Source organism: Polyodon spathula, chromosome 7 (assembly GCF_017654505.1).
Source record: "Polyodon spathula isolate WHYD16114869_AA chromosome 7, ASM1765450v1, whole genome shotgun sequence".
In the NCBI taxonomy this organism is placed as follows: domain Eukaryota; kingdom Metazoa; phylum Chordata; class Actinopteri; order Acipenseriformes; family Polyodontidae; genus Polyodon; species Polyodon spathula.
In genome coordinates this window covers 20,004,567-20,030,764 of record NC_054540.1, presented here as the reverse complement: position 1 = coordinate 20,030,764, position 26,198 = coordinate 20,004,567, and the positions used below count along the sequence as shown (strand labels likewise).

The 26,198-nt window shown below is 38.8% G+C and overlaps 1 protein-coding gene across 6 annotated transcripts in view; it reads right to left on the bottom strand.

The window, feature by feature from the left end:
* The window catches only part of LOC121318323 (calcium-dependent secretion activator 2-like), a 182,665-nt gene that overhangs the window by 10,316 nt on the left and 146,151 nt on the right, over positions 1–26,198 (bottom strand). For 2 of the 6 annotated variants that reach the window (XM_041254845.1, XM_041254848.1), the window contains exons 19-27: positions 24,867–25,008; positions 24,504–24,623; positions 19,144–19,299; positions 18,826–18,973; positions 18,267–18,281; positions 16,660–16,734; positions 14,497–14,580; positions 14,364–14,396; positions 12,507–12,614 (exon numbers count right to left, since the gene is read on the bottom strand). In XM_041254845.1, coding sequence (XP_041110779.1) covers positions 12,507–12,614; positions 14,364–14,396; positions 14,497–14,580; positions 16,660–16,734; positions 18,267–18,281; positions 18,826–18,973; positions 19,144–19,299; positions 24,504–24,623; positions 24,867–25,008 — 881 coding nt within the window. The remainder of the gene's footprint in view (positions 1–12,506; positions 12,615–14,363; positions 14,397–14,496; positions 14,581–16,659; positions 16,735–18,266; positions 18,282–18,825; positions 18,974–19,143; positions 19,300–24,503; positions 24,624–24,866; positions 25,009–26,198) is intronic. The other 4 variants (XM_041254846.1, XM_041254847.1, XM_041254849.1 and 1 more) reach the window with 4 other exon arrangements.

Below are 26,198 nucleotides of genomic sequence, written 5' to 3'. Positions count from 1 at the left end.
AAAGTGATAAAAACACAATTAACATTTAAAAAAGTGAAATCCTCTGTGATATTTTTGTATCCCTGCTGTCCCTGTATTATTTTGTACTGTCTCAATAGTTCTGTATATACATGCAGTAAATGCCTGTTGGTCAGGTATTTCTCATCAGTTGCGTTATTAGTCAAATTTTGGAAAACGCTTCGGAAGATTACATAATATGAGATATAAAACTGATTCTTTCTGATACAAGAGCTCCTGCTAAGGAATGTCCCTATCAAGTTTATTCAAAAAATAAATTCAGAGGTGACAGACCCAGGGCTGGCCATTCTGGACTACCCCAGGTGAAAGCCTAATAGTATGACATAGGCTACCACAATCACACACATTTCTGAGATAATATGGTATCCAACTAATTCAAGAAAACGATAACATTTGAAAATGTTATCGACACAGTTTCTTCTTTTCCACCTTGACTCAACTAAGGAACCTACCAAAAACTTGAAAAGCTTGTATATTTTGTAAAACAAAACAAAAAAATGTTAGTCAATGCCAAATCACATTACTCTACGTTTTCCTTACCCTGTGCAAAAACAACAATAGAATTCCCAAAGGATTACATTATTTGTTCAGTCCATACTAAAACTACTGGTCAGGAAGACATCAAGCTACACTCAATACAACAGACCTCTAAAATGAATTAACCAACAACACTTTCCAAGCTATTATTGATGTGGAATCCCTTTAACCTAACATTCCAATGAATGATGATCTGACTTGTCAGAATACACACATCAATGAAATCACATAACAATGGATACTCGTGACTACTGTAGCCCTGCAAAACTAAACTGGAAGTCATTGACTGCTGCAACAACCCTAAATGAAGCTGATGCCAATTATCAAAAACATCAGGTAATTTCTCTGCTATTATGAAAATAAAAACCAAAACAAGTGTGTGTATGAAAGATGTTCCCTTCGAATTCGAAGACGACCACCAACCAATAATTTGGGGATATGCCTGCAACAGGTGCGATATTCACTGAGCTTTTTATGTCAGAGCTGCCGATAGGCTCCTCTGTGGAGTGACATCCTCTGTCTCGCTCTTTAAGGTATTAAATAGTTCCTCCACTGAAATCTTGTTCTCTCTTGCTTCTCACAACCAGGTAGGTAAGGTGGGTATAACTAACCTCTTTCCAGTCGTATGACTGTCTCTTAAAAAGAGCCCATCACTACAAGTTTATGTAGGGCTGACAGTGTCTCGCTCATTCTGGGAAGCCCTACGCTAGTGGAGGCAAACTTCTCACCTGCACGAAGGTGTAGTGATGGGAGTGATATACCCATGTGGTGTCGAGAGATGCATCTAACCTAGGTTGGGGTGCGGTCTGGGCAGGCAGAGGAGTCCGTGGGTCCTGAATGGGTCACTAGACATCCCTGCACATAAATGCGCTGGAGCTCTGAGCAGTTCACCTCGCGCTCCAGCATTTCATTCTTGTGCTCCAGAACAGACATGTCCTTGTTTGCATGGACAATGTCATTAGTATCATATGTGAACTGCCAGGGAGGGCTTCAGTCCCCAGGGTTACACCGCATAGCCTTTCGGCTGTTAATCTGGGCATAGAGGCACTTACTATCCCCCCAGGCTGTTTATCTACCAGGAGTGGTGAATTGGGCTGCGGACCTCCTCTCTCAAGAGGGTCCTCACACATCAGAACGGCAACTCCACCCTCAGGTGGTGCAATGCATTTGGGAACGATTTGGGGAAGCCCAAATCGATCTCTTTGCCATGGCAGAGATGACTAATTTCCCCATGTGGTTCTTCCTCCACCGCTGCGGAGGTCTACTAAGCGTCAACGCCCCAGCCAATGAGTGGCCCAAGGTGCTCTTGTACGTTTTCCTGTTGATACTGCTGCTCCCCACCTTCCTCGAGAAGGTCAGGACAGACAGGGCGACAGTTCTCCTGATGGCCCAGGAGAATCTGGTTTTTGAACCTTTGCCATCTGCTGTAAGGCCAGCCCTGGGAGATCCCGCTGAGCATGGATCTCCTCAGTCAGACGAAAGGCACTCTGGCACTTCAAAAACCAGGCAGACTCCAGCTGTGGATCTGGCCCCTGAGCGTGACCGTCTGTTCGCCTTAGGACTCTCAGATGCGGTTGTTAGTACACTGAGAATGCTAGGGCTTAATCCACAAGAGCACTATATGTCTATAAGTGGAGGTATTTTCAAAAGTGGTGTATGGCCAGAGGTCACAATCCCATCTATTGCCCCTAGCAACTATTTTAGTTTCTGCAAGATCTGCTGGAGGCAGGTAGGTCCTCCTCTACGCTAAAACTGTACCTAGCAGTTATATCTGCATGCCATGTCCCTACTGACTTAGTTTCCCCGGACACCAATATTTTGGCAGCCTGTTTTCTAAAGGGTACTCGGCGGTTATGTCCTCCCGAGTGGAGTCTAGATGTGGTATTGGAGTCTCTCACTAAGGCTCAGTTTGAGCCTATACATTCCATAGAGCTAAAATATCTCTCTATGAAGACAGCCTTTAATTGGTCATCACCTCCGCTAAGCAGGTCAGTGAGCTACAGGCTCTGTCTGTGCACTGGTATGCGTGTTAGGGATACTGGAAACAGGCTATCATTACGTACGAACTTTGCATTCCTACCTAGGTGATTACAACTTTCCACTTGAACCAATTGGTGGAGTTAGAGGCTTTCCATCCTCCTCCTTTTGTTTCAGAGGAGGACAGGAGAATGAATTTCCTCTGTCCAGTGCGGGCTTGAGAGTTTGCTATGGTGAAAGGACCCTGGGTCAAGCTCTTTCGAAGCAGCGACTGTCCCACTGGATTGTGAACACAGTTTCGACAGTGTGTATTAATGCCTGCCTACTCCCACCTGGGAGGGTGGCCATGCACACTACCAGAGATGTGGATGTCACTCTTTAGAGGTGCCTCATTGACTGACATCTGTATTGCAGCTAGCTGGGCATACATTCACCAGGTTCTACCAATTCAATGCAAAGTTCAATCCAACTCTCCGGCTTCATTAGGCGCAAGGGTCCTTGAAGTTGCTCGCTCACACCATGAACACTAGTTGGCGGCAGCGATATATCCCTCATATCTTGTCCACTGACACTCCCTCGCGACGGCTTTGGTACACTTTGCCCAAAAGTATTGGTTGTTGGTTTTCTTCGAATTGAAAGGGAATGATAAGTTACTGATATAACCCCAGTTCCCTGAAATAGAAGATGACCACCAAACTTTACGAGGTCGCATCACTCGTATTCGCAGGTTCAGTGCAAAAGAGAACGAGATCTGCACGGAGTGATTATTTAATACCTCTGTGGGCGGGACCGAGGACATCACTCCATGGAAGGGCCTATCGGCAGCTCAGTGAATACCTGACCCGTGGCAGGCATATCTCAAAAGATATTTTGGTTGGTGGTCGTCTTCTCTTTCAGGGAACCAGGGTTACATCCGTAACCTGTCGTTCTTTTACTAAACTTCCCAACTTCTCTCAATCCAGTAGGCCACACTGTGCTGATTTCTTGGTGACACTGAAAAGTTGGATATATACTTTCTGATTCTGCTTGTACTTCCGATTGTGTTCTTTTCTTTTCCATCTAGCCATAAAGATTATTCAGGAGATTTAGGTCAGGACTTCAAGCAAACTAAAAAGGAGATATTCAATACAACTGTTTGAAAGAAAGTAAATTGCAAACTCTGAGCAAAAGTGTTTGGCACTAAATGACTTGCAGTATTTCAATGCAGAAATAGCTTTTTGGTCAGATGTTTTTGTTATATAAGTTTTCTTGTATGACGATAAAGTACAACAACTCTTACTGCCATGGACTGGCATTGACTTTTTTTATGAATCCTTTTGTCTGTCAATGACAGTTGACAACATCGCCACTAAATTTTAATCATGAGGGTCAAAGTAAATAAGACACATTCACTAAGTCTTTTTTATTAAAGGAAATAGACTTATAGCTTATAGACTAGCTTCTTTCTGGCAGCCACACCACATTCACCTCTCAAGGCTATGGCTTTGCCTTTTGAAAAATAGAACAAAACAAACATCTGAATGGTTTTCTCTGTGGGTATGGAATGAATATTTTCTATTAGCTGTCTGCTGTTAGTTTTCTACTTCTCAGACCCGATTCTTTTTACAGGTCTCTTTATACTTATTGACACCAGATTCCACTGTAAATGGAATTGTTATTTCTGTTAATATTCTGCCCCAAAAAGTCCTGATTCAATATTACCAATTGTAAAGTATATAAAATATAATTTGGAATTAAAACTTGTTAGCACTGCACCTGAGATTTGTTTGAGGTTCCGGAAAGCCTTCACTGTGGTAGTTTTACTGAATGTCATCAACATGTTGAATGAGTGCAACGGCAGGACTAGCTTTGGGTTACTATACAGATGTGTGTGCATTAGGTGCAATGAAAGGTGCAACTGCTCAAACAGGCGTACCAAGAATGGATCTTGCTAGATTCAGGCTAACATTCAACCAATGATGCAAAAGAACTGGCACCAAGAGACAGTAACTACTGAGAAGAAAATTATATTTACTATAGAAACTTGAATAATGACGGCTTCTTTTTTTTCTGCGTTTATTTTTAAAAATTTTCAGACAGTACTCAAAATGATATCAAATATCAATATATCAAATATCAAATATCAATAAATATATCACATGATATATATATATATATTCTCAGTGTGTTTTTTTATGAATGCTCAATAGAACACCTGTCTTTTTTTTTTTTTTTTTTTTAACGACCTCCGTTGGATAGCACTACGCTAACTGCAGCCCAAATATTTGGTTTGTCTATTGTCTGTATAGTTCTTAGGGTTATAATTACATTCTTCTGCAAATTATTTATTTTGACTCTATGCAAGATCTCATGCAAGATTAATTCCAGAATTAAGTTTCCAGTTACTTCCATTTCTAACAGTTACATGACATTTGTAAGAATATGGTTGAAGGTGTCGTTTAACAACAGTGCCTTGTGGTGTTTATCTCCAGGGGTGGTCTGACGCTGTTTTGTCATAGTCCTCATACTGGTTTGTGGCTTGGTGAAATCTTGGACAAGTGTGGGTAATAACACCACTAATAAATTACAAATTTCACGGCCGGCTGGAGAATTTCATTGATGCACCACAGAGGATTTCACTTGTAAACATAGCAATAAAACATTACAGAAAAATAAATAAATAAAAAAGTGAAAATAATAATAATAAAAAAAAAACAACATGCTGGCAGATTCAGTGCAATATCAAGTGAAATCTAATGTAGCTAAGAATGGATTTTGGTGAAGTGCCAGCTGGATGGATGATAATTAGTCTACCCCTGCAGGGCATCAACACTTTCATAAAACTTGTTTTCACACATTTATTAACACTCAGCTATTAGAAACAGACACATTTTTTCTTAATCCTGTACAATTGCAAAGTAGTCTAGACTTGTTGGACTTGGGATGTAAGTATCATTTTGAATGTCCACCATGACACACAACAAACACCTAAATAACTTTCAAAGTGACAACTAGACCTTGTATAACCAACACCACTTAAGTGTTACAGGGATGGCCGTGAATTACTGTTATCATAATATTTGCTGTATTTTTTTGCATAATTAAACAAAAAAAACTAATAAAAGGTGGTTAGTGCTAAATGGTGAGAAACTAAATAGACGAAACAGTGCTACTCAATATGAACATTATTGTAATGGATTGTTTCAGTGAGATAATTTGTCAGGTTTTAATAATGCAATCAATGTCAACTGCTTTAAATTGAATAACTGATTTGACTTGTCACCAGCAAAACATAGCTAAATTAAAATTAGAAAACTTTATGAGACAGCTCTAGAATTATAATTACATGTACTGTGTTGTTTTATTTATTTTTGGAAAGTATATAGGAAAAGTACTTTACCTTATATTATTTAGTCACAATATCAATATTTTGCCAAGCTCAACAAAGTGTTATGAACCTAATCGAACTCACAATCACTGCTTTGGTTTTCTACTGGTTTGTTACAATTAGTCCATGTCTCTAATTAAAACCACTACACATGATGAATTGGTTTACATTGCATCCAGTGTCAATGACACCATCTTGACAGATATATCAGCTGTAAAAACTGTCAGAAATCAAACGGCACAGTATAATCTATTCCTAACCTTCAGAGCAGTGGTTAAAGTGGGGCGAAATATGCCAGTATGCATACCAGTAAAAACAACAACAAAAAAAAAATGAAAGTATAGCATACAGGCAAAAGAAAACAAATCTAGGGGTAAAAAATATATACAAATGTTTTACTGCTGCAAAACACCCTGCTCGGACCTTTAGTTTCAAACAAAAAACTTTGACTTTACTGTCTCTACATGCCTTTATTCTCCGGAAGCACTTCCCCTGTAAGTCACTGTAACCATGGATGTTATGCATTACATTTGTGTTTGAAATCATATCAGTCAGTTATTTTTGTGTAATAATTTCATGACGTCAAAATGAAAAGAGCAATCTAGGCCAGCCAAAGCAATCTAAGATTCCAACAGTTTGGACAACACAAAAACATCAGACCTAAAGAGAAGTCGGCACCAAGCCTGAACTAAATCGGTAAATTTCTCATCAGCCAGGACCTTTAATGTCTGGACAAGAGCAAAGAAACTCCCCTGCAAGTATTCACTCTGTCGATTACCCCGACTGTTGGAGTAAACAACAATATCTAGAATACAAAGATAAATATAACTAGAACTGCCAGGCAGTTTTACGGCTTCCAAGCTCAGTACCAGTTGGAATTTTTGGCAAGCTGTAGCACTGCAGCACAAGTGTCAGCAAAAGATCAGTTTTACTGAGCAGTTTCAATTCAAAATACTGCATTAGTTCATTATCTCATGATGCTTTATAACTTTAAACACCATAGTAACCATCACCCTATCTACACACTGTAAGGAGTTATAAGCTAGTTTCACATTTGACCATAGAGTGGTCAAAGGTCACAGGCAGGGTAATTTTTGGATATAGCATATCTGGGTTCCTATCTGTGTTCCATAGTAACCACTAGCCTATCTGCACTCTAGTTTTACATTTTAACTTAAGGAGAGGTCAAAGGTCACAGGCAAGCTAGTTTTACATTTGACCAAAGATTCTGAAAGGTTTTTAAATAAATGCTTCAGGTGGCCATATTTTGAAAAAGTCAGTTGCATTAACACAGGGATGATGGTTGTCAACTTTGGAGTAAATCAAATAAACCATTTTTTAAACTGAAGCGGTTTTAAATTTAAGTTGAAAATGTAGGTCTGGCGGCCATCTTGTTTTATAAAAGAACATCAGTTTGGAATATTTTAATTCCATTTTTCCCAGGATGATGCCTACCAAGTTCAGAGTTAGTTGGTTAAACTGTTTGCAAAAGAAGCAGTTAGATGTATGGGGCGTGTTTTGGCGAATTTGGTGTCAGCCATTTTGACAGTAAAATTTATTGCAGCAACTTCTGCTTCGCAAACTTGAAGCGGGTTTGGTTGCTGATGATGGATCATCGGTTTACCGCTTTCCAAGAAGATGATTTTGATTTTGAAGTTTTTGCAGGAGTGCAATTTTTTTTTTGCATCTGAACGCTAATCTACATGGGATGATACCTGCCAACTGAAACGTTACACTGTGTGCGAACAGGATCCCTTTAAAATCTTGGGAGGAAAAACGACAATAAAAAAAAAATAATAATAAAAATAATCTTTACAATAACAATAGGCTTCCCATGCCAGCTTGGAAGCCTAAATAGCTGTGGGTTTTTTTGTTTTTTTTTTAAAAGGTTCTGCCGTGATGCAAATAAATCAGATACTGTCTATTCAGGGTGTTATATGAGCCCCCCCACCCCCCAGTGGGTAACATATTGTATATTCCTGTTTGGGAGCACCCCAAAACTTCAACAGCAATCACAAAAAACAAAATTAAATAAAAAATAATATTTAATTTATATAGACCTTTTATGACGCGTAATCTAAAAGCAATTGACAGTAAAACAGTGTTATGGTTTCACTGTATAACATTACAACACTAACAAGTCCTTTAAAAAAGCTTAATAATAATATATTGTAGATGGCATTTAAAAACAATAGCCAATCCGTAGCTTTGGCTGAATGTGGTAAAATCATCCCACCACCAAGCCACAGTACAGATGTCAGTCAATAAGGCGCCTCTAAAGAAGGCCCATGACGTAGCCACACCTCTAGTCAAATGAGCGGCCACTCTCCTAGCTGGGGGTAGGCCGGCAGCAGCATATGCAGTTGAAACTGTCCACAATCCAGTCGGACAGCTGTAGTTTCGAGAGGGGTAGACCCAGGGTCCTTTCACCATGACAGGTGAAGAGCTCGTCAGACTGACGTAGCTCTCTCATCCTGTTCACATAGCTTCCCAATGTCCATACCGGGCAGAGGAAATTCAATCTCCGATCCTCCTCTGAAGCAAAAGGAGGGGGATGGAAAGCCTCTAGTTCCACCGATTGGTTCAAGTGGAAAGCTGTAACCACCTAAGGGAGGTTCGTGCACAACGATACCGTTTCCATCTTCCCAAATACGCATACAGGCACTGTGCACTGACAGAGCCTGTAGCTCACTAACCCGCATAGCGGAGGTGATGGCTAATGAAAAGGATGTCTTCTTAGAGAGATATTTCAACTCTATTTAATGTACATACTGAAACAGGGTCTTAGTGAGAGCCTCCAATACAACATCCAGACCACTCGAGGAAGGCGTCCTTTCTAGCAGGACGTAGCCACCGAGCGCCCTTTAGAAAACAGGGAATATGAGCGCCCGGGGAAACTGAGTCAATGGGGATATGGCATGCAGCTATAGCTGCTAAGTATACTTTCAGCATAGAGGGGGAATCTAACTGATCTTGCAGAAACTGTAGGATAGTTACTATAGGTCAATAAATGGGGTCATGACCTCTGGTCATAAACCAATTTTGAAAATATCTCCACTCATAGGCATACAGTGCCCTCGTGGAGGATGCCCTAGCATTCTGCAGTGAGAGCCCTAGGCAGACAGATGGTCAAGTTCAGGGACCAGACACATAGTTGGAGTCTGGCCGGTTCTAGGTGCCAGATAGTGCCTCTTGCCTGACTGAGGAGCGGGATCTCCCAGGGCTGGCCTTGCAGTAGCTGGCAAAGCTCCACGAGGAGAACTGTTGCCTCTTCTCTCCAAACTTTCTCTAGGAAAGCCGGGAGCAATGGTATCAGCATTCTGGGCCACTCATGCGCTTGGGTGTCGATGCCTAGTAGACCGCTGCAGTGGTGGAGGGAGAATCATAGGAGGCAGTGAGTAGTCTCTAACATAGAAAAGAGTTTGACTCGGGCCCTGCTGAACCATTCCCAAATGTGCTCTACCACCTGAGGGTGGAGTGGCCATTATGACAGGTGAGGACCCTCTATGGAGAAAAAGTCTGCCGCCCAATTCACCACTCCCGGGAGATGAACAACCCGGAGGGACAGCAAGTGCTTCTTTGCCTTGGTCAACAGCTGAAACACTATGCAGTGCAACCCCGGGAATCAAAGTCCTCCCTGGAGGATGACATATGCTACCACAGACATGTACATGCGGACAAGGACATGTCTTCTCTGGAGCACTGGGAGAAAGTACTGGAGAGCAAGATGGACCGCACGCAGCTCCAGCGCATTTATGTGCAGGGATGTCCAACGATGTCTGCACCAGTATTGCAGTTGGTGTTGGGAGGAGTGGGTCTGAGGTCGCAAGCCTTCAGGGGCCCTGCTGGGGCTGTTGAGGCTACAGTGGAGCCTGTTTAGGAGACGGCCTCGAGTATTGGCTGCCGCAGAAGCCTGTAGGCGATCCCTCAGGTCACCAAGCGGCGCAGTGGGGATTGGGACTGTCCGGGTAACCGTGGTTACAGGTGGACACCAGCGCCTCATCCTGTCCCATATCAGAGTATGGGAAGGGAGCACCTGTGGTGACGCCTCCCGCTCCCTGTAGGAGTGTTGCAGGATCTCCACCGCTGGCCCGAAAGTATGGCCAGGGGAGATAGGAGCGTCCAACAGGACTGATTTGTTCACATCCAGAACCATGGCCTGAGACAGCCAAGCTGTCTATGCACCACTATAAGCCCTGCCAGGCTTCTACCTAAGGCTTGCCCTTGGAAGCCTGAAATCTAGAGCAGCAACCTGACACTAGGTGCAGCTCTGTTTTTATTGGCTCAGGGAGAGGCACTAACCACAGGATGCCATCCAAGTAGGCTGTTAGGAGACCTGCCATGTTGGCCAAGCATGTTACCTACGCCTCAGCTGCGTAAGCCTTCTTAAGGTGGGCCTCTGCGATCCTGTATTGACCATTAGGGCATACAGGATCCTTGGCCATACTTCCTAGTGGAACGGCTCGCACCAGGGCCACTATGGTGGAATCCATTGGCAGAGACTTCGCTAGTTCCAGAGCCTCTGCACCTTTCAAGGTTGGTGCCAGGAAAATTTAACCTCCTCCAGAATATCCGGGAATATCGAAAAATGCTGGGGAGTCAAAACTTGCGCCAATCTGTACAAAGACCGGCACTGTTCAGGCGCTGCCCTTCAGGGAACCTGGAGGAAGTGGGGAGCTTGCTCCATGCATGCTCGAACTGAGCTTGACAGAGGGGTAATGTCAGTCTCTGAGGCTCTCAGAGCTGGGCCCTGTCTCCTGAGTCACTTAGTGGACCCCTGTCTCCTGCTACCCCAAGAAGTCCCCATCCCAGGAGGCTGCAATGGAAATCTTGCCCTGGTCCCCTTCGCTCATCGCCTCGTCTTGATCCGAGATGTCTTTGACTGCCGGTAAGGGCGGGGACTGTCCTGGGTCAGGGACAGGGGCAGAGCCTGCTGCCTGACCAGGTACTCAAGGTCCTGGCTCTTCAGGTCCACGATATCCTTCGCCTGCCTACTATGCCGGGTTCGCTTAATGCTCATCGAGAGAGACCGTGTGGCTACAGATTCGGTGGGCAGGAACCTGTGCGCAGGGAATACCCTGCAACGGGTTGGAAGGCAGGTAAAGAAGGGGGGTGGTGGGGTTCCCAACGCTGCAGAGGGCTCAGCTGAGTTGGCTGATGAAGCAGCCTCTGTGAACTCTGCCAGTCTTCTGCGCAGCGACTGGGGCTGGGACGCTGAACAAATCGAGCAGTACGTCTTGTCTCCTGAGGCAGTGGATTGCATCCCCAAGCACTTAACACACAGAAGTGCTTGTCCTGTGGGGGAAGCGTGCCTCCACAAGACATGCAGGTATGAAACTTAGACATGGTGCTGCCCGGAACGTCTGCAATCTCTACCTCGATGCATTGAGGTCCGGGATGAGGCCAAGTGTCAAGCACCAAGGCACCGAAAGTATCAATGCACAGGACGTCCGTGCACCGAAAACACAGAAGCACCGAAGCATCAAGGCTCTGGAGCACTGAAGGTGCCAAAGCACTAAATGCACCTAGGGTATCGATGCAGAGGGTGCCTGTGCAGTCACATAACCAATACAGTGCGCAGTTTGCAGTGGTGTGGAGCATTGCCTACAGACAGTATAAGCCTGGCCTGTGAGTAGTCACACAACCGGGGCAACGCAAAGCTTACAGCAGCATGGAGCACGGCTACAGGCCCGCACACAAAAGGAGAGAGACAGAAAAAAGAGAAGTGTAAAAATGACACACACAACAGAGCTGAAGGGTAGAGTAAACACATTTTGTTTTATTTAATTTTTTTTAGGCCTCGCACACCAAGTGGGAGGACAAGGTATGCCCAGTGACGTAGACTCGACAGAGGGTACAACAGCACCAGGCCCTGGTGGAGGAAGCGACTCTTTTCTCTCTCTGTTATTATTTATTTTTTTGTTGCAAAAGCAGAAGAGAAAACACAAACAACAGATGCTGTAGGTTAGAAAGCAGCCTACAATCGGCAAGCAATGTAGGCTGTTGAAATAAGAAGAGTAGTTTTTTTTTGTGATTGCTCAGTTCTCAGACATCAAGTTACTGATTTCAGGAAGTGGCAAACCGATTTCCAGCAATTTCTTGCCGTGGAATTGCAGGCAAATCAAAGTGAGAGCTCTTTTTACAAAATACAGTCACATGAGTTGAGAGGTTAGATATATCTATCTTATCTAATTGATTGTGAGAAGCAAAAGAGATCGTGGTCTCTGTGGATGTAGCTTTGACATAAAATGCTCAGTAAATAACTGACCTATGGCAGGCATATCCTAAAAGTATTGTTGTTGGTCGTCTTCAAATTGAAAGGGAACTAGAAGTTATAAGCCAGCCAAAACAATTATTTAAGCCTAGAAAATTACCCAATGTTCCTAGGCAAGTTCTACTGTCTGAAAGTTAGTAACTTATTTTGTATAATAGCTTTAGTTCTGCTTAAAACTTGGATTTATACAAAGAAAAAACAAATAAGCATCTTGGTTAACACTATCTCAGTGAGCATGCTCACAATACATATCAAAATGCAACTTGTCCCTCCCTTCTAGTCCTTTCTAAATCATTATTTCAGCATGCCTTGCAAGGGTAGTTAGTCACTTACATCAAACAATTTTTCTATATACATATCCTCAATGACCTTGTCTCTGAGAATATCCTGGTTCTGTCGTACAAATGTTATGTAAGTGTCTGCCAGATCCATCCCTGGATTCTGAAAGAAACAGAATACATAGATTAACGGCTACCTTATAAGACTACACAAAGTAACACATACATTATCACTCACTTTAGAAATGCCAGCAAACACATTTCAGTGTTTTAAAAGTAATTTCATTAAAGCTATCGGACACAGTCGTTCTGCATTGGTAGAAAATTTGGTCATGAGCATAGCAAATGCAAGACACTACTCTCAACAGTATATGTGTAATTGCTATTAATGGGGACATGTATTATAACAGATTGCTAAAGCATTAAAGCATTACAAAAATAGACATGATTTAATGATACATATTGTTTTTGCAAAACCACTGTTAAGGTAAATTAGTTACCGTAGAGAAGTGTAACTAAAGGGTTATTGGTAAGTACATGAAGCTAAAAAAGAAAAGGTGGCACAATGTACCATGCCCCACCCCCTCCCCCACCACCTGTCTACCTGTCGCAGGCACAATGCCATATGGGAATTTCACACCTTGAGAGTTTCTTTCTCGTGCAGCCTCTAATGTGAGACTGTGGCTAATTATTATTGGAATATACACAACTTAGAGGAATAATCGTAACAGCTGGTGACAGTTTCCAATTAGAGTTACAGTTCTTTAAAACTATTTAAATTAAATGTACTCAGGGTAATTATCTGCAATGAAATGCTAAAACTTATCTACAATGGATAAATCCCCACTTGCACTGGATAACAACATAAAAGCTTGGGCCAAAGAGACAGCGCTAAAGTCGGATGAAAGTTAAATGTAAACCTGAGTATACAATTAAATAAAATAAAATACTGTGTTGTTGGCCCCAGTGGATGTTCCACAAAAACAAAAACAAAAATCCAGCTCTGGTACTAAGGGTTCCCCAAAGATCTGGGTCTGCATTTGTATCTGTTGAAGGACTGTAACAACTAACCATTGCATTTGTGCAAGGCAACCCAAAGTGCAACCTAGTACAGAATCAAAACCTCAAATAAATGGAGTTACCAGAGTAAGGCTTCAGTAACGGTCACGTGTATTGTTCTTTTAGGCTAGGGGTAACCACGGGGTTTCAAAGCTAAAGAAGGGTATAAAAACAAACTGGATTCTGTTTCAGCGTCGACATCAGCAGCTCATCAAAACTGCTAAACCTGTACGATTAAATAAGGGTGTAGTCTAGCGGATTAACTTGAAGTTAATTACCAGTTAACCTGGACAGATAAACATGTTGTGTAAAAAGAAATGAAAAAGAAATAAAGCCTTCATAATTATATACTACAAATACTATCGCTTCCTGCTGCTACTCCTAATCTCACAGGTGCAGCTTTTAAAAGTCGGGCTGTTCTGGTACTGTAGGTGGGTCCTTTTCCTGAGCTGTTTTTCAGCAACAGGCTAGAGAATAGAATAAGTAGCTTAACCTTTCGTGTAGGGGTCACAAATATGTTCATGGTGAGAGAGAACACTGTCACGGTGTTTTCGTTTTTTGTTTTTTTAACAAGCTTATAATGTCATGCAATCTGGAAGCTCACCTGCACCAGTTGAGAACACTTGCAACATTAAGCTGACGCATGCATTTTCTTGAGAATTATTATTATTATTTTTAAATCTATTTTTATTTCTATTTTAAAAAACAACAGCTCACCCCCACCCACCCCTTTACAGTGAGGCAAACACTTAGGTAATGTACTCAAGTACAGCGTACAAATAGTTAAACTGAGCCCCTGGTTTACAACTCCTCTTCACAACCTAGTTTTAAATGCCAAGGAGATCATACTTACAGGAACATCAACATACTTTGCAGCTGCCTTCACCTGGAAAACAAAAAGATAAATAAATAGCAATAATAATACACATGTGGAGTTTAAAATTCAACTTTAAAAATGATGGTTCATGAACACATTTAACACTTACAGTAAAAGAAAGAATGGAAGAAAACAACGTTCCTTCATCATATCTTGATAGTTTGGATAGTACTCCTTCCAACACTGCAACAAACTAGAGTAAAACATATTTATTGATAAGATTTCTTTCATCTATCCCATATAAGCGATAAAATCATAAAGATAACCTTATAGTGGCTACCAAAAAAAACTAAAGTGGACAAAAGTGAAGCTAAATAGCTACTTCCAAAGTCTTTAAAACATGAACTAATGTAATATTTAACCTTAAATGACACAAACTCTATTTCACAGTGTATCAGGGTATTCTAGTTTTGGTAGTAAAGCTCTGTTCACACTTGTATCGGTTTGATACTAGAACAGTTTGTTTCGGTATAGGATATACCGGTACAAAACCACTTTCTGTCCTAATTCACTTTTCAATACAGGTACAGTACCGATACAGTTGTGATATACCAGTGCACATTCCATGGCAAGCCAAATTATCATTTAGCTATATCTCAAATTAATTTATAGATATCTATAAATATTTGAAGATATCTCTAAAAAATTTCCAGATATCTCAAAAATATTTGAAGATATCTTAAATCATTTTAATATCTAAAACACATTTACAAATATATTCTCACAATGATTTACATATATCTTTAAATGGGACATTTAAATGCATTTTTAGATATCTTTATAAGCTTCTTCAGATATCTCTAAATCTCCAAACAACACCCTGTTCATTTAAAGACATCTCTGAATCATTTAAACATATCTTTAAATCATTTAACAATATCTTCAAATAACTTCCTATTCATTTAGATATATCTCTAAATCATTTGAGGATATCTTCAAATAAATTCCTGTTCACGAACAGGATGTTATTTGACGATATCTTCAAATGATTTAAATATATCTTTAAATGAACAGGAAGTTATTTAGAGATATAACAGGAAGTTATTTAGATATATAACAGGAAGTTATTTAGAGGCATCTTTAAAATCCTCATTTCAATATATCTCTAAATGACTTGTATGGCGTGCCATGCTAGCACAATCCATATGGTTTCCATAGTATTTAAAGATATCTGCAGTTATCTTTATTTCATTTTTAGATATCTCAAATTGATTTACAGATAACTTTAAATTCATTTTAGATATCTTAAAAACTGCACAATTAAAGATATCTGGAATTCAATTTGAGATATCTTGAAATGTTTTACAGATATCTCTAAATATTACAAGATATCTTAAAATGCAATTTGAGATATCTCTAAATGATAATTTGCCATACACATTCATGTATGTTTAAATTGACAGTGTTCAGGTTTTGAACCTGTTTCCATGACGACCGCTGTCACATCTGTTAGAAATGGATCTGTTGTCATGTAACAGAGCATGTTGTGCTGTCCTGTCCGTGTACAGTATTTTGTTTTGGTGATCAATCAGTATTAAGAGATGCAAAAGGATGAGACAAACAAAAAGGCAAAAACAATTAGCCGTCTGTAAAAGCATGAGGTTGCAAAGACAACGGGCTTGCATCACGGCTTTCGGGATTTTTTATTTATTTTTTTGCTTTTTGATATTCCCTCACAAAGTATTTTATTTTAGAGCAGCACACTTTACCTCATAGTCATCATCACTAATTTTGTGGAGATTATTTGGTCCCTTATTTTGGTGTAGCCATGATAAAGGTACTGCTCACTATAAAATGAAATGCTTTTTAAAGTATTTAAACTGTAAAGCAAGACGTGTGTGTGCTTCAGAATACTGACTTTACTATATCGATACCGTGTCAGTTTACCTGTCCTCACTTAAGCTGTTCCGAGTCGTACCGAAACAGTAACGGTACAAAACCTGCTCTTTTTTGAGTTTTGTACAGATACAGTTATATCGGCACGACACCGATAAGAACTCCAGTCTGGACAAATATTTAGGTATTGTTTCGGTATGGTTCCACAACGATACGGTATAAAAATGCTAGTGTGAACAGGGCTTAAGTTACATTCATTTCAGGGTGAACCTTCCATTTTGCAATGTTTTATCCAGCTTTGAGAAAAGGTCTTTTGCATACACATGGCAAATGTGTTTAAAACATGAAACAGTATAGGGCACTGTACATTTTCACTCAAACATGACAGAATGCAGCATGGCAGCACGTATATAAGGGGAGTGGGGTTTGCCAGTACCTTTGAAACCAACAAGGAAATCATTTCTTCAAAGGCTTCTTCAATTAGGTCATCTATTTTCGAATGGTACTGTTGCTAAAAAAAATAAAAAATAAAAAAGGGTTTTAAGACTCATAATTCAGTGATATTTCTGTTTAGGTAGAGACAGGCAAAAGCTGCAAAATACTCTATGCCTTGAAGAAATGTTATTATGAACACCATAGACCTGAAGCTCCGAACACAATCCATCCACCCAATTCATTTTACATTCACTGCTGGAAATCTTCCCATGTACACTGTTGAGTTAAGCAGCTAACCGGCCTATTATTGGAATGAATTGAGTTCCCAGTCTCATTCAGGCAAAGGAATCTGAAGGATACTCTTTGTCTTCCAAACAATTATGACGGCCATGTATTTTCCTAAGACAGGTCTAGCTGGGAGGACGAAAGACTTGCACAATATTAAATTAATGCAACAATGTCTGATAATTCTTATTCACAAGTTATTTGAAGAAAGATTGAAATCCAGTTTCAGGCAACAAAGACAGCTCATCTGTCACAAATTAAAAGGTGCTTATGGGTCACATGTGTCCCTGGTTTTTTTTTTATTTTTTAAAATTACATTTCAAGGTCTTTGCTCTTATTAAAGTAATGCTCTGTTGCTTTTTTTTTTTTTTAAAACTACAGGGAGATTGGATTTAATATTCAGTTTGAATATGTGACATTGTTTGTCTGGTTGCAAGCTTCCAATAGCCACTTTTAAGTAAATGTGTAAGTAAATATATATATATAGAATGGCCGTAGTATGCAAAGGCAATCATTATTCTGGATAAAGGCAATTGTTCCTGGGTAAATGTAAATAAACAAAAGTGTCCATGTTTGTAGAGGTATTTTGTTACGATACAATGAATTCATCTTAATGAAACAACACTAAACAATGGACAAGTGGATATATCATGAAGGCAGCGTCTTTCTTTTACAGTTTTGCTGTTCAAGCTATTCAACTACTAAACATAATATAAAATCAATATTATTTCCTTGCTGCATTGCTGAAAGTTTGTTCTGACAGCCACCTTAGTATTACACAAAGAAGATGAGGCAATGAACTGCTATTGAAAAGCCATTCAGTTCACATGATGAAGCATGACTTTGTGTTCTAATGAATGAAATAATGAAATAAAGCGAACAGCATGTTACCATCAAAAAGGGAGCTTTTGCAAAATAAAAACACTTTGTTTAAACATTAATTCAACTGATGCTCTTTATTTGCTCCACAACATCATGCAGCATGAATTATAGGAGCTGATATGCAGATATAAACTAATTAAATATATAATTTAGATAACAAATGACATTTAGTAATTAGTTATTATATATGTCATCTTCTTTAAAGCAAGTGAGAAACAATCTTACCAACAGCAGAAGGTGGAAGTCGAAATCATTTTTAATTTATACTTTAGAAAATGTTATGAGTTATAACTACATGTGGATTTGTTTTCATATGTTAACAACTACTGATAATTGTTATAACTATTACACGTTCTACTTAGACCTGAACAGACTATATACATCTCTGGTCAAAACTATACCCCTTTTTGTCCTGGATCTAATGAAATAAAAGGCACTTACCCATTGTTTATCAAACTGGATGCAAATAATGGTGGACAGGAATGGCAAAAACAAGACAGAAGATGGGTAGAAGAACATTATAAGCAGTAATGAGGGCAAAATAAACAGAATCTCAAAAAATATCACATTAGCACAAACGTACAGGGAAAAAAAAAGCAAGCGATGATGATCAGTGACTAAAATGAGGCTTATTACACTCAAGACAGGGTCTCTTATTTCCAATGTCATGACGAGTCTAGGATCTTTAACAAGAGTAATATTTTTAATAAATATTTTAAAATAAATAAATATCATAAATGGCAAATATTACATTGCTGGTATTTATTCACTAGTAGAAACTTAAAAAAATATATAATTATCAGAAAACAACATTAGCAGAGAAAAAACAACTGTTATACACAACATCAACACACCATATCTCATGTGGTAAACTTACTTTCTAATCACTCTGTATGTATGTATTTATGTGTATAGACATTAATCTGAGCTGAACACAATTTTGCATTGATATCATTACTAAATAAAATACAAAATAACAAAATAAAGTGTACATGCGCACCTCTTGTCCTGCATCTAAAACACAGAGCTTGGTGCACTGCTTCTTGGCATCCATTAGCACATTAAACATGGTACAAACAGAAGGAGAGATTCTGTAATCCGTTGATTTGCTGGCCTTCTGCATCTTGGCATCAAAAGCTATTCTTGTTCTGCTTAACAAAACAAAGACCATTCAATCATTTTCAAAAGGATGAACATGGAGAATATGTATTTGAAAAATCATTAAATATGAATGCAGATAAATACAGAGAGAGAGAGAGAGAGAGAGAGAGAGAGAGAGAGAGAGAGAGAGAGAGAGAGAGAGATAATATTTTTTGACCTTTTAACAGAGGCCTCCACCATGTCACTGGCCATCAGTTTGAGTCTCTGCTCTAAATGTTGGGCAAATTCAGGCTCGGGCCAGTACAAGTCACAGACAAACATCTGCAGCGCATCCAGCTTCCAGAACAGGTCTTCTGATGTGGTTGATCCATTGCTAAAAATACAATAAAATAAATAAATCACACATTTTTTAAAGTTACATATTTTTCATAAATACATCACACAATCATGCTAAAATCACATATCCTCAGAAAAATGAGTGCTCTAGAGTCTCTCCCATAGTAACTTAGAATACTTCCACAAAAACAACAGCAACACTGTGCAATGTAACCAACAAAACAAGAATTATGCAATGTAACAGATGTCATGAATGTCTTCATCATTTAATTGTTCACAATTTACTGTTTTTTCTAATTTTAAGTATCATAGTATGCTGCATGTTATCTCTGTGAACATATGCCTTTACTTCCACAAAGATCCGGATCTTATTTAGGTTGGGGAGTTGAAGCTTCTCCGCTGAGCCTACTTCTCCTTAACAATCCTTGAGATAGCAGAGGTGCAAAAGCAGGTGGCTGCCCACTTTTGCATCACATCTGAAGCAAGAATCCTCAATCAGCATGGCTCCATGACACATGCTTCTTACAGTCAAAACACTCAGGCTAAGATTCATTAAGAAGATGGCAGGAAAACATCAGTAGCATTTTTGAGTTATAACCAATATGGCATTTTACTTTTCACCCTGTGCTATCCAACCATCAGAAACTTGAAAGTTTATTTCCTCTTACATACAGAGATCGCGCTTCCCAAGTTCAAATGTGCTTTTTTTTATTCAAGGATAAACAAAATTTGAAAGGATAACTTACAAGCTGTATTATAATTGATCTAGACTCAGTGAAAATGATGTTGATTTAATTATGTGGATACACAGATATACAGCACAAAGAGACACACCTCTCAGCCTAATTTATAAAACATGCATTGTGTGGGCTACAAATGCTCTGAGCAGCACATTTAACAAAATGTACAGCAAAACGCAAAAAGAAAATAGAAAAGGCCTGTCTTTAGCCTTTAAAACACTGCTAGGTTCTCCGATGTAACATAATAAAAAATAGCTTGGAAAGATACAGTGTAATTAAGCCAGTGCAATAATAACCCATCCTGGCTAATTAAAAGGCTTTTCCTCAACAAGGTGTCCCAAGTCTCCACTTCCCCCTTACCTTCACTTCACCTATCCCTGCCAATAATTCACAGAGCTCTCTAGTCTTGCCTGGATATCCTTTGAGCATGGCTCCCAAAGGGGTAAAGAACTACAAAACATTGTGAAGAGCTGTCACCCAATATGTTTCTGAAATCTGAAATATCCTTAACCTAGAAGACTTAGCTTACAGAATACAAACGAACAAACAAGTTACTTGGAACATAAGCATGCAAGCTTTTAAAAAAATCTTACCTCTTATTTTTGTACTTTAAATTGGGATATGAAGGTGTTTTAAAGACAGCGATTCACAGTTAAATATCTTGTTCTCAATAATTCAATAATTTCACCCTGTAACAATTTTTTTTTTTTTTTTTTTTTTGTTCCTGGGTAGTAAGTGTTATTTCGAGATTTACGATTATACTGTAAATACAGTATAATCGTAAATCTCAAAAAACTACTCACTTCTAAATCTTTTGTAGTCATTTTTGTATTACTTTAGTATAAATACATGTTAATTTGGATTCATATGTTGTTTTTTTCTGACTTTATGTGAACGAAAAGACACACATTTTCCCATTTTCCCATTGGAAATAGTGATATTTTGAAATATCACTGTCCTGGTCACAAAAGCAAAGTTTGTGGGGAATAATAGCCATTTTCTATACTTTTGAGGCATAAGCAATAAAGGAAAATACACTTACTACCCAGGAACAAAAATTGTGTTACATAGTGTTTTCACAAGCAATAATTTTATCTTTGTCAAATACTGCATATTTACCATACACTGGCACCTGACTATACAAAATATTTTAAAATTAGATGTCATAGACAGAGGTTTGTTGAACTCTCCTATGTATAACTGATTGTCTTTGAATGTAATTGTTTTTTTTGTTTGTTTTTTTAACGATTACATAAAATTGGATCAGGATCAATGTGAATAAAAGTCAATACCTTTACTCTAGTTTTTGCATTTTCACATTGCTTTTTGAAGGCTTTAGAAGAATTTCAAACTTATATACAATACCAGAGAGTATAAAAAGATGTATCAACATTATTTACGTTTGGTGAATATGTATAGATTGCATATTGATTTATTTATTTAATATTGATAACTGACTAGACAACATACCGAAAACTTTTTTTTTTTTTTTTATGAACAAAAATTGTACTTACAACAAATCAGCTAAACGCATTCCACTCAATCTAAAGGTTAAAAATGAAATAATCACAAGCAGAAATAGGAGGACAGTAATAGGCAATATTCCCAAAACTTCGAGGGCTGTTAATTAGTGTTTATGAACAAAGTGCTTTGTAAAATGAGAATAAATCATTTCTAAAACAGCTGAATATATCTATGAACTGGAAACTTGATTTAATTAGTCCTGAACAAAAAATGTTTTTGGAATTGGGCCCAATACTTGTAGCACTAAAAGCTGTATTCTTATTTGAAGCTGTTCCATGAAATACTTTATATAAAAAAATAAAATATGTGGCAGAATGGTTGGGCGGATTGCATTATTCAAAATTCCGCCAAGTTGCTAAAAAGTTAGAGCTTGTTTTAAGGAAAGTAATTGCTCAAAGTCAGTTGTTTAATTTAGTAAATGAAATAAGTGATCTTGACATTCAATTACATTAAACACATCACATATGAGCAATACTAATGTCATCTTTAACATATAACAACTTTATTAGGACCTGGCTGGGCCACTGTTTGTACTGATCACACCCTGACACAGTAGGCCCTATTTAGCAATGTTCGCAAACCCCTAAGGCAATCACAAAACACTTTAGCGGACAGTTAGCGCACCAGAATCAGGCGCACGTGTGGGCAAACAGACTTTGCCCACATATGTGATTTAACAAAAGTGTTTTAGTGCCCACTCGGCAAGCCACCGTTGTGATACTTTGTACCGTGATTTTATAACAATCGTAAGTCGCCCTGGATAAGGGCGCCTGCTAATAAATAAATAAATAAATAGATAGATAAATAAATAAATAAATAAATAATAATCTATGTGGCCAGATAAAGAGAGGAATTCATCTGTCTTTTCTGAGCCTGTCTTGACACACAATGTATATAGCAATTTTGCCTCAACTGCTTCAGGCTGACCTGAAAGGAGACATGCGGGGAGCACACTATTTGCTTGTAGCACTAAGGAACGCGCACCGACACAGAATAGGCACTTCTAAGTAAATCGTAAGGGGACCTATTTTATCAAAGTGCAACTAGTGTGTGATCTGTGATACCAACAACCACATCACAAATGTACATGCAAACTATTGTTGGCTTGTTTATCCTCGCTAATTCGCAGGTGGCAGCTGCGTTTCAGCAGTATGACAGTCTGAGAGGCTAGTTAATAGAGGACAATGGGTATCCACTGAAGCTGTGGCTACTGACACTGCTGCTCAACCCCACAACTCCTGTCAAACAGAGATATAACCGCACCTTTAAATGTGAGCATACTGTAAATCAGTGAACATTTGGAATCTCAAAATGTGATTCTGATGTTTTGATGTCTCTGGCGGAACACTACAGTACACTCCTCAGAAGATTAGCAATACCATCCTTGCTTGTGTTTTACACAACATAGCACTCCGTAATGGATGTTGAACTTACAGAGGAAATAAAACAGGATTTGAGGGAAGCAGGTGCTGAACTTGACGCCCCAGTGTTGGAGGATGCAGATGCTGCAAGAGCCAGGCAGGTCAGACAAAGCCTTATAGACAGGTGTTCACATAACTGGTACGCAGGTACGCATGACCAAAAAAAAAAAAAAAAAAAAAAGCGGACTTTGTTATTGCTGTTTAAGACACAAATGCGTACTGTCAGTATATTTTTTAGGCAGCAACGGTGCTGAAGGTTTGAAGGTGCGCTATACAAGCCTAACTTAAAGAAAACTGATTCTAAACCAACTATAACTTATAGATCACTTTTATTTTTAAATTTCCTATTCACTCTCCCCCTCCAAGCTGTTAAAACAGATGTGTAGCCTTGCTTGAGGGGCTTGGTCATCCTCTTCACTTGGGCTGTTGGAGATTAAAAAAAAAAAAAAAATTGCACTTTTGTCTTCCTTCTTTTTTTTGGGTTTCAAAATACCCCCCGTTCGCTATCGCAGACACACGGGTGCTCTTAAAGAGAATGTTGACTCCTTATTCCCCCCACTGTGCTTTGATTGGCTGGGAACATGATTAACTATTTGATGTGCGTTAGCACTCGCATGAGACCCGACTTCTAAATCACATTTTCGTGCGCTATTGCAGCGGTTCGCTAACGCTGTCATTTTTGCCCTGGCGATAGCGGCTGCGCACATATTTGCTAAACAGGGCCCAGTGTGGCATAGACTCAACAAGGTACTGGACTTGACAAGTCTCTCCAACCATCTGTTGACAAACATTTTCCCTTCGTTTTGCCTTAGCTGATACACTGATGACCAATGTCAGCCTACCAACATGACTTACCAATCATAAACAGCCATCATCGTTTCTACAGTAGTTAGCTGCGCTTCAAAAAATTTTCTTTAGCATGTTAACACTATCATAAATCATCTAGGAATAATATAGGGATAACATACTATATTATAGTATGTTATCATTAATTCACTAGCAGCAAACACAAATAACAATCACAATTTTAGTGAAAGTATAATGTATAAAAAAGTAAATAGGACTGTCAATTGGGAGTAATTAAAAAAAAAAAAAAAAGCATAATGCCATTTCATAAATACCGACCATTACTTTTCCATGAAAAACAGTAGATTACAGCAGTGACAGGTCTTTTAGTTCTTTCCCTCCACACTAACCACTGGGAGTTATATATTCATTCCTGAATTTTTTTTTTGGTTATATTTTCTCAGGGGCTTGCGTCATATAGTTTATCAGGAAATGAAAAGGTTGTTTTTCAATGTTTCAGGATGCATTTACAGCTAACTTTAAATTATTGTATAACAAATAGGGTAGACTGACATTGTAATTATGTACCATGATCACAAGCATGGGAACAGAATTTCATCTATGTTGTGGAAAAGAGGTAGAGTTAAAAGTTGACAACTGTACGCACTGAACAAAACCAAAACAAAACCATTACTCAAAACACCACAGGACAGCTCATGCTTATTTCATTCATGCAAATAAAGGACACTTCAACGCTGAGAAATACACACGTGTTAGCATATAAAGGAGCCATCCAGGATGGTGCAGAAAAGCTAGGTATTTGAGGAAGATTAAGGGGCAGACTTGGAACCTTTGGTAGAGGCACATGTGGGAGATTGTTGGTAATAGTCCTGCATGGGAACAAACAGCATATCAAGATATATCTTGATTAGAAAAGGGGTGAAAGTCCATTAGTACAAGTTTATGTCCATTAAAGAAAATAAAAAAGAAAGCCTAGTGCTCACACAAACACTTTATTTATTTATTTTAATCTATAGGAGTTGGAACATTATATCAGAGTCTGTGCAGTAATAGAATTTGGGGCATTTGCAGAAGCAGATTTTCAAACCTTCAAGCTTTCTAAAACTGCTTACTTGACTGGCTGCCATGTTTCCTGTTCAAATCCTCTGTGTATAGACTGGGCAATAGAAGACTCCATAAGATCAATGTAGCGGATAACCAGAGGGATAAAATATTCTTGCAAGTGCTTATGGAACTTCCCATTGCAGAGGAGAGCTGTCAGGAAACAAGAAAGAAAGACAATGAAATGCTATCTAAAATATTTACATGCAACCCCCACTGTATCAAACCGCACGAACCAATTCAAAGGGTTTTAGTCAGATAATACAGCAAAGAGAATTATACGTTAGTACAGTGCAATGGAAAGCAATTGCACATTGGTATAGAGCCTTTTAAAACATCTTAAAGCCCTGCAAATAAAATTAAATGAACAAATAATCATGTAAAAAACACCCGAGATGCTGTTAAGTACTGTAGGTACGCACGATTCTTCCAAAACGGGCTAATCATATAATAATCAGTTGATTGAATAAATGAAGTACAGAAAATGCGTTTCCAACATAAACAACCAATTCATAACCTATAATACATGATAATCTGTCACATTGCAAGATTTGGGTGTAGAACAGAAAACTATTTTAAGCAGAGTGTGGGAGGCTGCAGCAGACCTCCTTTCTGCAGTGAATGGCCATGAGTATAATGGAACAATATCAGACAAATGTGAAGGAGCAAGGCATATATAGATTTTTTAGTAGAAACTATAAATCTGATGTGGGAAGAGTTTAAATTACGATAAACCTGGGATAAGCCAGCTTTTTTATTTGTCTTTATTTGACCAGCAGCACTCAGCATGACAAAGTCAAGACAAATCATTAACATAGATAAAAGAAAACAAGACACTGAAATAATCAATTATTGTTGAGTTACATGCATGAACTGGTTTAAAAGAAGACATGTCCTTGAGGGACTAGCAAAGACCTTAATTGGAAGGTTATTCAAATTTTGCACCAAGAAACGGTAAACTTAGACATTACTGGGTTAAGAGATCTAAAAGCAGTGTATGTGTTGGTAATATTTAAGAATGTTTTCTTTAAATTATCTTGTGTTGGCTTTGTCTGAAGTTAATTTTAAAATTTACAAATCGTCATTAGATTTTTTTTTTTTCTTTTACGAAAAAAAACACCACCTACAATTCTAAAACAAGCATGAAACAACTTAACACTGCTCACATGTAATTCAACTAAATACCTTTCTGGTTCAGAAACTTTCTTCTGTGCATTTTTCCTTACTGAGAAAAACTGTGCTAATGACGGTTTGGAGGAAAAGGCTTTTGGAATTTAGCCCATTGTGAAACAGGAACCAGGAGGTACAGAGAAGAAACAAATAAGGTAGAAGAGTAAAATAAA